The sequence below is a fragment of the Ostrea edulis genome, chromosome 9 (genome assembly GCF_947568905.1).
Source record: "Ostrea edulis chromosome 9, xbOstEdul1.1, whole genome shotgun sequence".
Lineage (NCBI taxonomy): Eukaryota > Metazoa > Mollusca > Bivalvia > Ostreida > Ostreidae > Ostrea > Ostrea edulis.
In genome coordinates, this window is record NC_079172.1 from 52,007,938 (window position 1) to 52,020,599 (window position 12,662).

At 35.4% G+C, this 12,662-nt stretch overlaps 1 protein-coding gene across 10 annotated transcripts in view; it reads right to left on the reverse strand.

Annotated features, from left to right (window-relative positions):
* The window catches only part of LOC130050218 (uncharacterized), a 48,996-nt gene that overhangs the window by 28,728 nt on the left and 7,606 nt on the right, over positions 1-12,662 (reverse strand). For 9 of the 10 annotated variants that reach the window (XM_056149518.1, XM_056149525.1, XM_056149519.1 and 6 more), the window contains 8 exons: positions 10,987-11,157; positions 10,781-10,894; positions 8,081-8,188; positions 7,765-7,926; positions 7,437-7,547; positions 3,881-3,991; positions 1,459-1,676; positions 17-109 (listed from right to left, as the gene is read on the reverse strand). In XM_056149518.1, coding sequence (XP_056005493.1) covers positions 17-109; positions 1,459-1,676; positions 3,881-3,991; positions 7,437-7,547; positions 7,765-7,926; positions 8,081-8,188; positions 10,781-10,894; positions 10,987-11,157 — 1,088 coding nt within the window. The remainder of the gene's footprint in view (positions 1-16; positions 110-1,458; positions 1,677-3,880; positions 3,992-7,436; positions 7,548-7,764; positions 7,927-8,080; positions 8,189-10,780; positions 10,895-10,986; positions 11,158-12,662) is intronic. The other variant, XM_056149524.1, reaches the window with a different exon arrangement.

Consider the following 12,662-nt stretch of genomic DNA (forward strand, 5'->3'; position numbering starts at 1 on the left):
AACGTTTCAATCATACCTGGACTTTTGCAATGAATGCTTCACTGTCTCTACTTGAACCTTTCATAGCGGAGCAGTTTCCGGGCATACAGGGAGTCACGGAACATTTGATCTGAAATTCAAATTTATTTAGATTTCATTTGGTTGACTATATTTTCATATGAAAAGTGAGTAGATTTTGCTTTTATTCTGTTACACAACATCACGATCCATCCAAAGCATTCTGACCCAGTTATATAAACGTTTAGTATATCTGACAGTTAACTTGACATGAACTCTTACATTTATACGGTATAAACACTGTTCACTACAAGTAGACCCTAGCTGTCAATTCAAGAGCGCCGTGTGTGATATGGGTCTAATTTGGTTTCAGTAAAGAGTTAAATCTTTTGAGATTTCACATGCATTTCTTTCAAATTCTAATTCATGTGTAACAAACCCATGAAAATGTTGAACCATTTTTAAAAATTAGAAGTATTTTAAAAATGAAGAATCTTATAATATATATTTCATTGACAACGTTACTATGGGTTGTTTTTTTTCTTCTTCAAATATCCAATACATTGGAGAAGACGATTTATTTTTCTACCACTGAGAAATCAGTGAGACACGGACTTGTTATTCAGTAACACGATAAATCATGTTCTCCAATGCAAAAAAGAAAATGGTACGAAGATGTGCATTTAACAAGAATCCGGGGACAGTAATGCTTCTGCGATATTTCTTAATATCATGAATTTTTTTCCAATGAATAACGTACACTTGAAAGTTGTACATACGTATACATTCTTCATCAAAATAAACTTTGCATAAAAATTCTATTTACAAAATCAAGCCCTTATTACGTATATTCCTTCAACTAACTTTTGCAACTCGGTCTAAAACCAAAAATCATTTCGAAAATACATTTGATAATTGAAATGAAATGTTCAACTATTTGACGTTCCGAAAAAAAAAACGCCATGTCGGAATTTCAAACTACCTCAGATCCTTACATTCATATAATAGTTGCTTTCTACACTACGAAATCTACACCTAGTAGTTGCGTCTTTGAGACTATACATACGATTGCTTGGCCTGTGACGGCAATTGTTTCATCTAGCGTAGAAAATCAATAACCAACAAATTTGGAAATTAAGGAATTGATATTAGAAATATTTACATATAAATATACCTTTTATTCCATTCATATACACAAATCTTTAAACGTATTTATTTAGAAATTTTAAAGGAATTGGGCCAAAATTAATTTCTTTTAGCTATTTTTTCGTATTTTTACAAAAAATAAATGGGATAACCAAAATGTAAATATAAGTATTAAATAACGTTTTTTCAGTGAACATGACACTGAGAGCTGTACGTAGTTGCTCTGCTAGAATATATGATGCATTAAATACCATACTAGAATATGCTGACAGGTCATATTCACTGGAAAATGATATTTATTTCTTAGATAATTACCTGATCCTCATACAGAAGCTGACCAATCTTGCTCTCTTCTAGATAACTCTCTCGTTCGTCTGTGTATATCTCCTCCTGAACCATGTTATTATTAATGTACCACCGTATGCTATACTCGACGTCAGAGAAGTTAGAGGTGAAGAAACAGAGGAATCCGATTTCTTCAGTTGTTTCATTGACAGTCATTTCTAAAACTGGGTCTTCATGCAAGTGGAAAGCTATATGGAATAAAGTCTTTATTTCAAACTATTATTAATTATATCAAGACGTAATTTTGTAGTAGGCCATAAATGTATCATCAGTTTCATAATATTAGTGATCAAATATATACAAATCCAAAATTCTATATAAAATGTAAATATATATTAGCGGAAAAAAGAAACTGTGTATTATAAAATTTAGTATAATTTTTCTATATTTGTTTATATTTATAAAATCTAAACAATCGATGAAGGTGATGTTTTTAAACAATATCGGATAATACCCGACTCAGATGCACAAACTTTTTCATGGTTAGTGAACACATGTTGTTTATTGAAGTGTTCGTACGCACGAGTTTTACTAGCCAATACTGTTTGGAGTAAGAAGTGTAAAAGGTTTGTTTGGACACTATTCGTTAAAGAAAGCACTTTATTTTTGACAACATTTACCCTTCTGTCATGCCACGACTCAGCGAAAACCAACATTATGGTTCTGTTGGGATGCTTCTTGCTGGAATGGCACAAAATATCGTAGCAAGACACTTTGGAGTTCATCGGAACACCATCCAGTCATTATGGAGACGTTTCCAACAATCTGGTAACACTCGGGATCGACCACGTTCTGGACGTCCTCGTGTGACGTCGCGTCGACAGGACAACCACATTAGACTTGTGCACCTGAGAAATCATTTCCAGACAGTTTGACTGCTCGTAACATTCCTGGACTTCGACTAATCAGTCCAAGAAATGTGCGTAATCGTCTGTGCGAGCACAACATCAGACCAAGACGTCCAGCGGTGTGCCCAATACTGCTTCAACGTCATTGTATTGCTAGACTAGCGTGGTGTAGACGACATCTGCGATTTAGAATACAGGACTGAGCCAATATTCTGTTCACTTATGAATCCAGATTTCATTTGGATAGCAGTGATGGCCGTTGTAGAGTGTATCGTCGCGTTGGGGAGCGGTACCAGGACGCTTGTGTTGTGCAACGTCGACAATTCGGTGGAGGTAGCGTTTTGGTGTGGGGTGGAATAACAACAGGTGGAAGGACCCCTCTACAAATTGTCAATGAAAATCTCACCGGTGTACGCTATCGAGACGAAATTATTCAGCGCCAAGTGATACCCTTAATACAGAGACAGCAAAATCACATCACTCTGCAGCAAGACAACGAAGACCACATGTTGCACGTATAGTCAGGTACTTTTTTGTTCAACAGAATGTCGATGTCTTGCCTTGGCCAGCTGTTTCCCCCGATTTATCGCCGATCGAGCACGTCTGGGATGAAATGGAACGACGTCTACGCCATTTACCAAATCAGCCAGTGACATTGGTGATTTAGACCAGGTTTTAACCAACATCTGGAACAACATCCCTCAATCATTTCTGAACACTTTAGTGGCATCAATGAGGCGCCACTGTCAAGCATGCGTGAATGCAAATGTTGGGCACACACGTTATTAACTTTGTTAATTCAAGTTTGAATACCATTGTCTTTCGAGTGTGCTGAAATTGACGTTATTCGACGTTAACATTAATGGATTATGAAATGTAACGAATACATTTGTTAACAGTATTACGAAAAATAAAATTTGTTCATTGTTATATTTTAATTATTTTTTCATATATTAAATAATGCAGTTTCTTTTTTTTCCGCTAGTATATATCAATCCATCAAATGTGTCAGTAATTTTCCATTACATTTACATTCAGAGTAGATGTGCAGTTTCTGTACAGAGCTCAGAAATTCAAATCGGGATTGGCATGATGTTCAACTAGCTTACACAGTTTTATAAATTGATTGTATTTAGTATACATTGTAAGTGTACTGTTTTAACATATACAAATTTAGTGTTATTGGATGCACCATTTGACATTAACTTGAATTAATAGGGGTTTTTGTCATGACCAGCAATAAAGGAAGAGAGCATTTCATACGTAAACATCAATATACATTTGCATCAGCGAATGCCAAATACATGCACACACACGCGCACGCACGCACGCACGCACGCACACACACACACACACACACACACACACACACACACACACACACACTACATGTAATACATTTTTGGGATATGTTGCATTGATAACTTACTATTTCTTTGACACATAAACTGACACACACACACACACACACACACACACACACACACACACACACACACACTACATGTAATACATTTTTGGGATATGTTGCATTGATAACTTACTATTTCTTTGACACATAAACTGATTTATCAAATTACAATCCGAATCCTCCCATGTACTCAATCCTCTGAATACTGATACACAATCATGGTTAGTAACATTGTCGGGTTGACCTAAACAAATAAAACTAGTTTATCATGTCATAAATATCACAATAAACCCATATTATTGGATAATTTTCATTTTATTCAGGCATATAATATCACAGAATGTCAAAAATGTATTGTAGCTTATCACATACATTGCAATTTCAGCATCATGCAATTTATCAAAAAACTTATATATACGTGTAGTTTCGTGTAACTGGCACGACATACAGATGAAATCAATTACCTAAGGATGACACTTCAAATTGTATACAAACTTATTTCCAAAGGGGTCCTTATGTTACAATTAATAGGTTGAGAACAAAATACGAGGAAGGTTTACTTATTCTTTGCCGGTATCTGCGACAATATGTACACACCTTCATTGTATGTTTTGTCGTCCATACAATGGAGGGGAGAAAAAGATAACTATAGGTTTCTCTGTGCACATAACGAATATTAGCTGTGGTTAGCAGGCACGCAACATCGGTTTTCAAAATGAAAGGGAGTGGGGTGCTGGAGGAAAGTTAGCTTGTCTAAATTTTATTGACAAGTAAAAAACAAAAAAAGGTTTCAACAGGGGATGCTTACTCCTCCTAGGCACCCGATCCCACCTCTGGTGTGTCCAGGGGTCCGTGTTTGCCCAACTATCTAATTTGTATTGCTTATGGGAGTTATGAGATTGATCACTGTTCGTTATCTTCACCTTGCACCCCATCTTCAAAATCCTAAATCGTGGAAGGGGAAATGATCTTCGTCAACTAGCACAGCCTCAAAATCATTTCCATAACCTTCGATTTCTTTGAATCGTGGGGGTAGGGAGTCTGCAATGCTCATCCCTCGCTTAATCAGTTTTTAAAATTCACAACTTTCAATCTCGCATTCTTTTAATTCACTACCACTATCGAAAATAGCGCGGAGGTTCACCCATTATATCTTTATCCGTGCCTGGTTTTTGATGCAAATAAATATTTGAAATCCCTGTGCAAGTACAGAACAACCTTTAGATGGAGACCCTGGTAGCCTATTTATCATAAATGATTACATGTCTGTCTGTTTCAGAACATTCTGTTATATTCCACAGTTGTATATCTGTTCATGCGTATATAGAGTACAAAATGATATTCATTTTATATATTTGATAGTATAAAAATAAATGTCAATTTAACGTCTGATCAATATGAAAATATTATTATCTTAACAAACTACATGTACTATCTAATATCATATATATATATATATATATATATATATATATATATATATATTCTGTCGATCATATTAGATACTTAAATAAAAGCTCTAAGTCCCATAATCCCATCGATTTCCATCGCCGTAGCATTCAAAAATCTGTGTAGCATTTCCGACTTTATGTTCGCATTAAAGCGAAGTATTCGAGATGGAGATAAAATGCATTTAAAATCATTTTAACGGAGAACGTATGTTTGATAGAAGTGAGAGAGAACGAGGGCTTTTTATATTCATATCGATACCCGACGCTGAGAAAGAGAGACTTTGACAAAGAAAACAACTTACGATCTCAATATGTTAAGTAACTAGTACGGAATGATTTTATAATTAAAGATATCTGGTGTTCTTAATTAAAAAGAAAAAAAAAACATATAAAATTATGCAAACATTTTTGTAAATAGTCTAGATTTGTATACTCGAGATATGCACATTCAATAAAAGTAAGAAATTAATTTATTGCTTTTTTCTTGTGAAGATGTGGTTTTTGCTCTTTGGGTTTCATTTTTAATGCAAGAAGAGTATATATTACATAATATTTATAAGTAGTTATTTTATATTGACCAATGAAAAGAGAGTAACACGGACGATTGATGCTAGAGCGGGATTTTGCAGTTGTTATGTGATAAGAGAGGACCTCTGTTAAACAGCTACCCCCTCTATTCCATGCAATCTCCCTGATTCTCTTTGGGGCTACTTATGTAGTGTTCATTGCTTGGGAATTCTACGCCCAAGTCTATGATTATTGGTTCTTTCTTGATTGTATATCACTTTTGTATGGTATTTTAATGTCATGCATATTATGGTATTGCTTAATCTATATATGTATTAGTATTCGTTTAGGTATGATATAGGTTACACTTTCTCTTTGATGTTCACTGGGCATGGTCTTGTCTGCAGTGATGCCTGCTAGAGCATCCCCATGTGTGTTCAGTTCATCTAAAATATTTGCGGTCACTGTTCTGTTTGAATAGTGGTCTGTTTTGTTGATCGCTGGGATCGGCCCCGGGCATAGTCCGATGCTCGTTATGCCTTCCAGGATCAGCGCACAGCGTCATTTGGTCAATTTTAAAGCCTGCTGGATCGCGCCATGGCTTGGTTCGTTGCGTTAAGGCCCGTTGAGATCGACTCGGGGCGCAATATGGCCGTAGGCCTCATTTGGTGCTTAAAACCCACTAAGATCGGCCCCGGGCTTGGTTCGTTACGTTAAGGCCCACCGGAATTTGCTCCGGGTACAACTTTGTAATTAGATTCATGACATAGATTTTAATTAGGTCAGATTTGATAAGGTATTGTTAGGATAGTAATGAGTACCCCTCAGAACGCCAAATTTCAATTTATGTTTTGATCACATGTTAGTATTTATACAAGGGGTATTTATATGTAAAGGTATGTACTTTTGTATGTTTAGGGTAAAACTTATACGGTACCAATTTTGATGCACCAGATGCGCATTTCGACAAATAATGTCTCTTCAGTGATGCTCAACCGAAATGTTTGAAATCCGAAATAACATTAAGTTTTAGAGCTATTATAGTCAAAAATAGTGTGCCAAAAAAAAAAAGTGGAGTCAAATTCGTCTAAGGATAAGAGCTATGCATGAGGGAGATAATCCTTAATTTTGAAATGAATTTCTAAATTTTATAACAGCAATTAGATGCCTCTGCTGGTGGACTGTTAGTCCCCGAGGGTCTCTACAGCCCAGTAGCTAAGTACTTCGTTACTAGCTTGAAAATAAGGATGTATATTTAATTGCTGTTACAAAATTTAGAAATTCATTTCAAAATTAAGTATTATCTCCCTCATGCATAGCTCTTATCCTTGGACGAATTTGGCTCCACTTTTTTGGCACGCTGTTTTTGGCTATATTTAGCTCTAAAACTTCATAGTTATTTCGGATTTCAAACATTTCGGTTGAGCATCACTGAAGAGACATTATTTGTCGAAATGCGCATCTGGTGCATCAAAATTGGTACCGCATAAGTTTTACAATATACCCTTTACCCAAATAAATGCTAAACTTAAACCTGGGTTAGTGGTTTATAATTCAGTACATATTGGTACATGTATATAGCAGACAGGCGACAATACGTACCGAAAAACAAATGTACCTTCACAAGGGTACTAAAATATTGCATAAATTGTGCAATGCCATCCTTTGCAACCATGTTGCTCAGCCTTTATAGAAATGAAAATGTTCATAATGCGGAAACACTCAACAAACCTATACGCCAGTGGGTATAACTCCATGAAAGGGTTGTGCCTGACCAAATATACGTTCCTTCCTGCATAATATCAAATCCACCGATCCAAAAATTATCTCCATCGAATATACCTGTTTGAGATCAGAATTAATTTCACTCACTTATCCTTGAAATAATTAAGATATATTACATTATACGCTACATTGAAAGAAATTGGATTTTACCCTTTGTTCATAAAATTTTATTCAATTTAATCAAACTCTGCAAAAGTATGATATTAAAATAAAATTTCCAAGAGAATTTTTTTTAAATAGTACCCCAGAAACTCCAATATCTTGGACGTGTTACCGTTTACGTAAGACATTTCCCCAGAGTCCTCTATGCTGGCAAGATAACCGGAGTTGGCCTGGCAGGTCTCTAGAGCCTCAGACCAGATGACTTTAGATGGGAACCGCTTGTAACAGTGTCCGTTTCTGGTACTCCAGGTAGAGTCACAAAAGGACAACATGTCTAATTGAATGGCATTGTAATGTTGTCTTAATGACATAATATATTACATCAGGTTTCTAATTGTCATTAGAAATCAGAATAATTTGCTACTTTAAACAAAGACACTTTCATTGCTAAATTTCTTCATTGATTTTAACAGACAGAAAAGACTTACTACTCTGTTTGCAGACATATGCCAATTTTCTATCACAGGGTAAATCATTCCATTTACCACTGCTTCTAAATTCGATACAGTCTTCATTTTGAAAGTCATTCGGTTCACCTGGAAAGACAATTATTTCATGAAATATACTATTTTCTTCACTAACTTGTACTTCGTTTGCTTTTTTTCCAATTCATATTTTTGGGGATTTGATATAAACACATATAGGTATAAATGTATGTATACTTCGTGGATAGAAGTTTTAATTTGTATGAAGAGGAAACAGTTGATGTGCGATAGGTTTTTTTTCCCCTTTCATACTGCAGTTGAGGTCAATCTGTATACTTGTAGTTCATGTAGACTAATACATTTATTAAATGAAAAAGAATAGGGTATGTACATTGCACAAGGTCATCATAACTCACTGGAATGCAATAAAATTGTATTTCACAATACATTGTTTAAAATTCCATAATTCTCAATTCTAGTTGGACCACAAAATGATAAAGCAGGTGTTGTTTTGTCAAAACGGTGCGAGCTGTGTTTGATGGTCTAAATAACAAAACCTCTATTGAGGTGAAAAGTCATTTATCAATGTCAATGACAGAAAATAAGCATCACATGTAAAAATTCTAAAGAACTTTTAGTGAATTTGCAATCGCAAAACTTTTCGCAAATCAACGACATAGAAACGTAATACCTTTCAACACTTTACACGATAATTCCTCAAGATAAAGTAAGGACTAGACTTTTTGACATCATAGACAGTTGATTCGTCAACAAAAATGGAAAACGCAAGTATTCATATCTATGATCAGTCATCCAACAATTACTTTGTTAAGCACTACTCTGATTTCACGCACAACTACTATGAAGGTGAAGTAAAAAAAAATATGCTAGAGTTCCCCAATGACAATATCTTCGTGGTCTTTGGTGATCAGGTCTTTCCGACAGTCTGTTGGAATTCCCATGGGCACGAATTGTGCTCTTTTCTTAGCTGACCTCTTTTTATATTCATATGAAGCAGAATTTATTCAAAAACTTCTACGTGAGAAAAAACAATCTCTTGTTATGACCTTCAATTTGACATTTAGATATATCGGCGTTTTGTCTATTAACAATAAACATTTTCATTCATATGTCGATTCGATATATCCCTGTGAGCTCGAAATAAAGGACACCACAGAGTCGTCCACTTCTGCTTCATACTTAAATACTTTATTTGAAACAGATATTAATAGCAAACGCAACTTTATGATAAATGCGATGATTTCAGCTTCTCTATCGTCAACTTCCCATATTTATGTAGCGATATTCCATTATCACCAGCATATGGTGTTTATATATCTCAACTGATTCGATACACAAGAGCTTGTTTTGTGTATGATCAGTTTTTAAATCGAGGTAAGCTACTGACAAACAAGTTGATGGTACAGGGGTTTCAACAGTCTTGTTTAATGTCAGCATTTCGCAAATTCTATGGTCGTTATAACAATCTAGTTTGCCAGTACAACCTATCACTGGGTCGAATGCTGTCTGACTGGTTTCATTCCGATTGTTAGGGCGTTCTTGGCACACTGATTTTGACTGCGGATAACTCCGTTTACCTGATCAAGATATAGGGCTCACGGCGAGTGTTACCGTATGACAGGGGATGCTTACTCCCCCTAGGCACCTGATCCCACCTCTGGTGTGTCCAGGGGTCCGAGTTTGCCCAACTCTTTATTTTGTATTGCTTATAGATTGTTCGTTATCTTCACCTTTCATTGTATTATGAGATTGATCACTGTTGGTTGTCTTCATTTTTCATCAAAGGCATTGGAAATGTAAATATTCATTAATATCCACACAATTATATGGCCTACCAAAGATGGGGAATTTAACGCCCCTATTTCAAAATAAGTCATCTTATAAAAGTTAAGCGTACTAACCATAACCTACAATTAGCAAAACATTTATTAAAATTTTGCGTCAGAGTGTGATTTTATTCTTCAGAATCTGAGATATCATATCGACATGTGGAGGAAGGTGAGCATTGTAAATAGATAGAACGTTGTCGACGTATCTAGGTATTGATGCATGAGTTGCAGGTCGCAGCAAAATAATGGGTTCGAAGTGTCTACCAAAATTGAACTTTCCTGTCAATTAGAAAAGCGCTCAGACCCCTTGATAGGGCTATATAATGGATCATATAGTAGGCAGGGGAAATGAAACTTTTAGATTATTTAATTCTGAATCTACAACAAACAACATAAGTTCCCAACAGTAACCCAAGGTTTAGACTGTACATGCATAAAAGAATAATCACGTCTGTTTCTCTACGTTTCTCCCCCTTAATATATAGGAACTATGTTGTAATAAAGAGACATCAGAAGTTCATAATCAGTTAATCTGTAACGATCTGTCTCAAAATATGTGTCTGTGTGTATGTGTATATGTGTGTAGATGTATATGTGTGCGTGCGTACGTGCTTACGTGTGTGCGTGTATGTGTGCGTGCACGCATGTGTGTGTGAAAAGTTTTAATGTGTGATATTGTGACACTTAATTGACTGTTTAGACCCATGCGTCTTTTCTTTTTCAAATATTGTATTTTTCACTAAAAAACCTATTATATCGATCTAACAGCATAGTCAGAGCAATCAAGGATTTATTAATTCATGATTTGATGCATGAATCTGAAACATCGATAGGCAGGCATCTGATGACTTACCGCTATCCCAATTAATGAACACCCAGGACTGAGGACTGCTGTACCAGCGCCACTGTCCCTCTGTCGCAGAATCGGAAGCACCTATCCAAACCGACGGTCCTCCGCTGACAAAATCTAAAAACAAACATGGACATAAAAACCATTCTAACCCTGTTGAATATTTTTTTTCCAGATATTATTAGCATTATAAAAACAATTATTCCTACTTTGCAGGAAAGTTTGTTCGCTGGCAGATTCTATGTCCACTAGAATACTTCCGACAGACTGGCAAGCTATAAAGGCCTCTGTCCAAGATTTCGTTGATGTGTATAATCGGTAACAGTTCTTGTCATATGGAGTCCAATCTGAGGCGCACTCTACTGCCAAATGTCGGTGCTCTGAAAAGCGACGTATTTTTTAAAATTCCATCTTCATATAGATAAATGGAGTGTTGAATATATTTATGTTTATTCATGATGCACAATCTCATCGCAGCTCTATTTTTGCTGAGTAGGATCAATTAAATCAACACTAATATAGTGAGGGAAAATGTCATTAATTGAAAATGACGTAAATCATGAAAAATAAACACACCATGATAGGGGATCAGACTAACAGCTAATCACACAATGCAAACTGGTATTTCAATATGCTGACACCCCCTCCCCCATTTACAGATGTACAATATGTATATATATATATATATATATATATATATATATATATATATATATATATATATCCCACTATATAGAAATATATATACATGTATATGCACAAAAATACAAACTACATAAAGTATACAGCAAAAAGATGGCACATCAAAAATAAAAGTACCACGTTGAATATATTGGTGGATTTAGAGGGGGTCAGGGAATTGAACCCCTCTTTTCTTCGGGGCATCTATTTTATACAAGATTTACATTTTAATTCATTGGCTTTAAATAATACCAATGTCTTGGAGATGGTGTAAAAAAAAATCACTTCCAAATTGATATTGCGCAAGGGAATTTATTACAGAATAAGAAAATCAAACTGATATTACCTCTAGCTGTGATTGATATGATTTAAAATAAATAATATAACATCATCTTTAAAGTTTTACTGTTATCACTGTTTTAAGGGTAAGAGACTACGGTAACTATCATGTGCTTGAAAACATAGCAACGAATCCAAAGATATTTACAGATCACGAGGACACTTTGTTTTCTCTTCTCCTTATACAGATATTTACAGATCACGAGGACACCTTGTTTTCTCTTCTCCTTATACAGATATTTACAGACCACGAGGACACTTTGTTTATCTTCTCCTTATACAGATATTTACAGATCACGAGGACACCTTGTTTTCTCTTCTCCTTATACAGATATTTACAGATCACGAGAACGCTTTGTTTTCTCTTCTCCTTATACAGATATATACAGATCACGGGGACACATTGTTTATCTTCTCCTTATACAGATATATACAGATCACGAGGACACATTGTTTATCTACTCCTTATACAGATATTTACAGATCACGAGGACATTTTGTTTTCTCTTCTCCTTATACAAATATTTACAGATCACAAGGACACATTGTTTTCCCTTTTTCTTATGTGACAATTCGGAAATTCTTACCCCGCCTTTGGGTATTGTAAATGTTATAGTTTCCCCGCTAGATGGCGTTTTTGTAAGTAGTATATAAGCGGGAGATTTCGGGCGATAAGCAGTTGATGCAGTGACGGCACAGAGTGAAGACGTGGAGTTAGAAAGGTAATTTTATTTTATACATTGTAATTGTTTATAACATTATACAAAGCCTTAGACGTGACTGCACAAGTCTTTCCAGGCTTTGTATGAATATTAGATAATTGTAATACCGCACTGAAAGAGCCGGAGCTAGAAAGAGCCGGAAC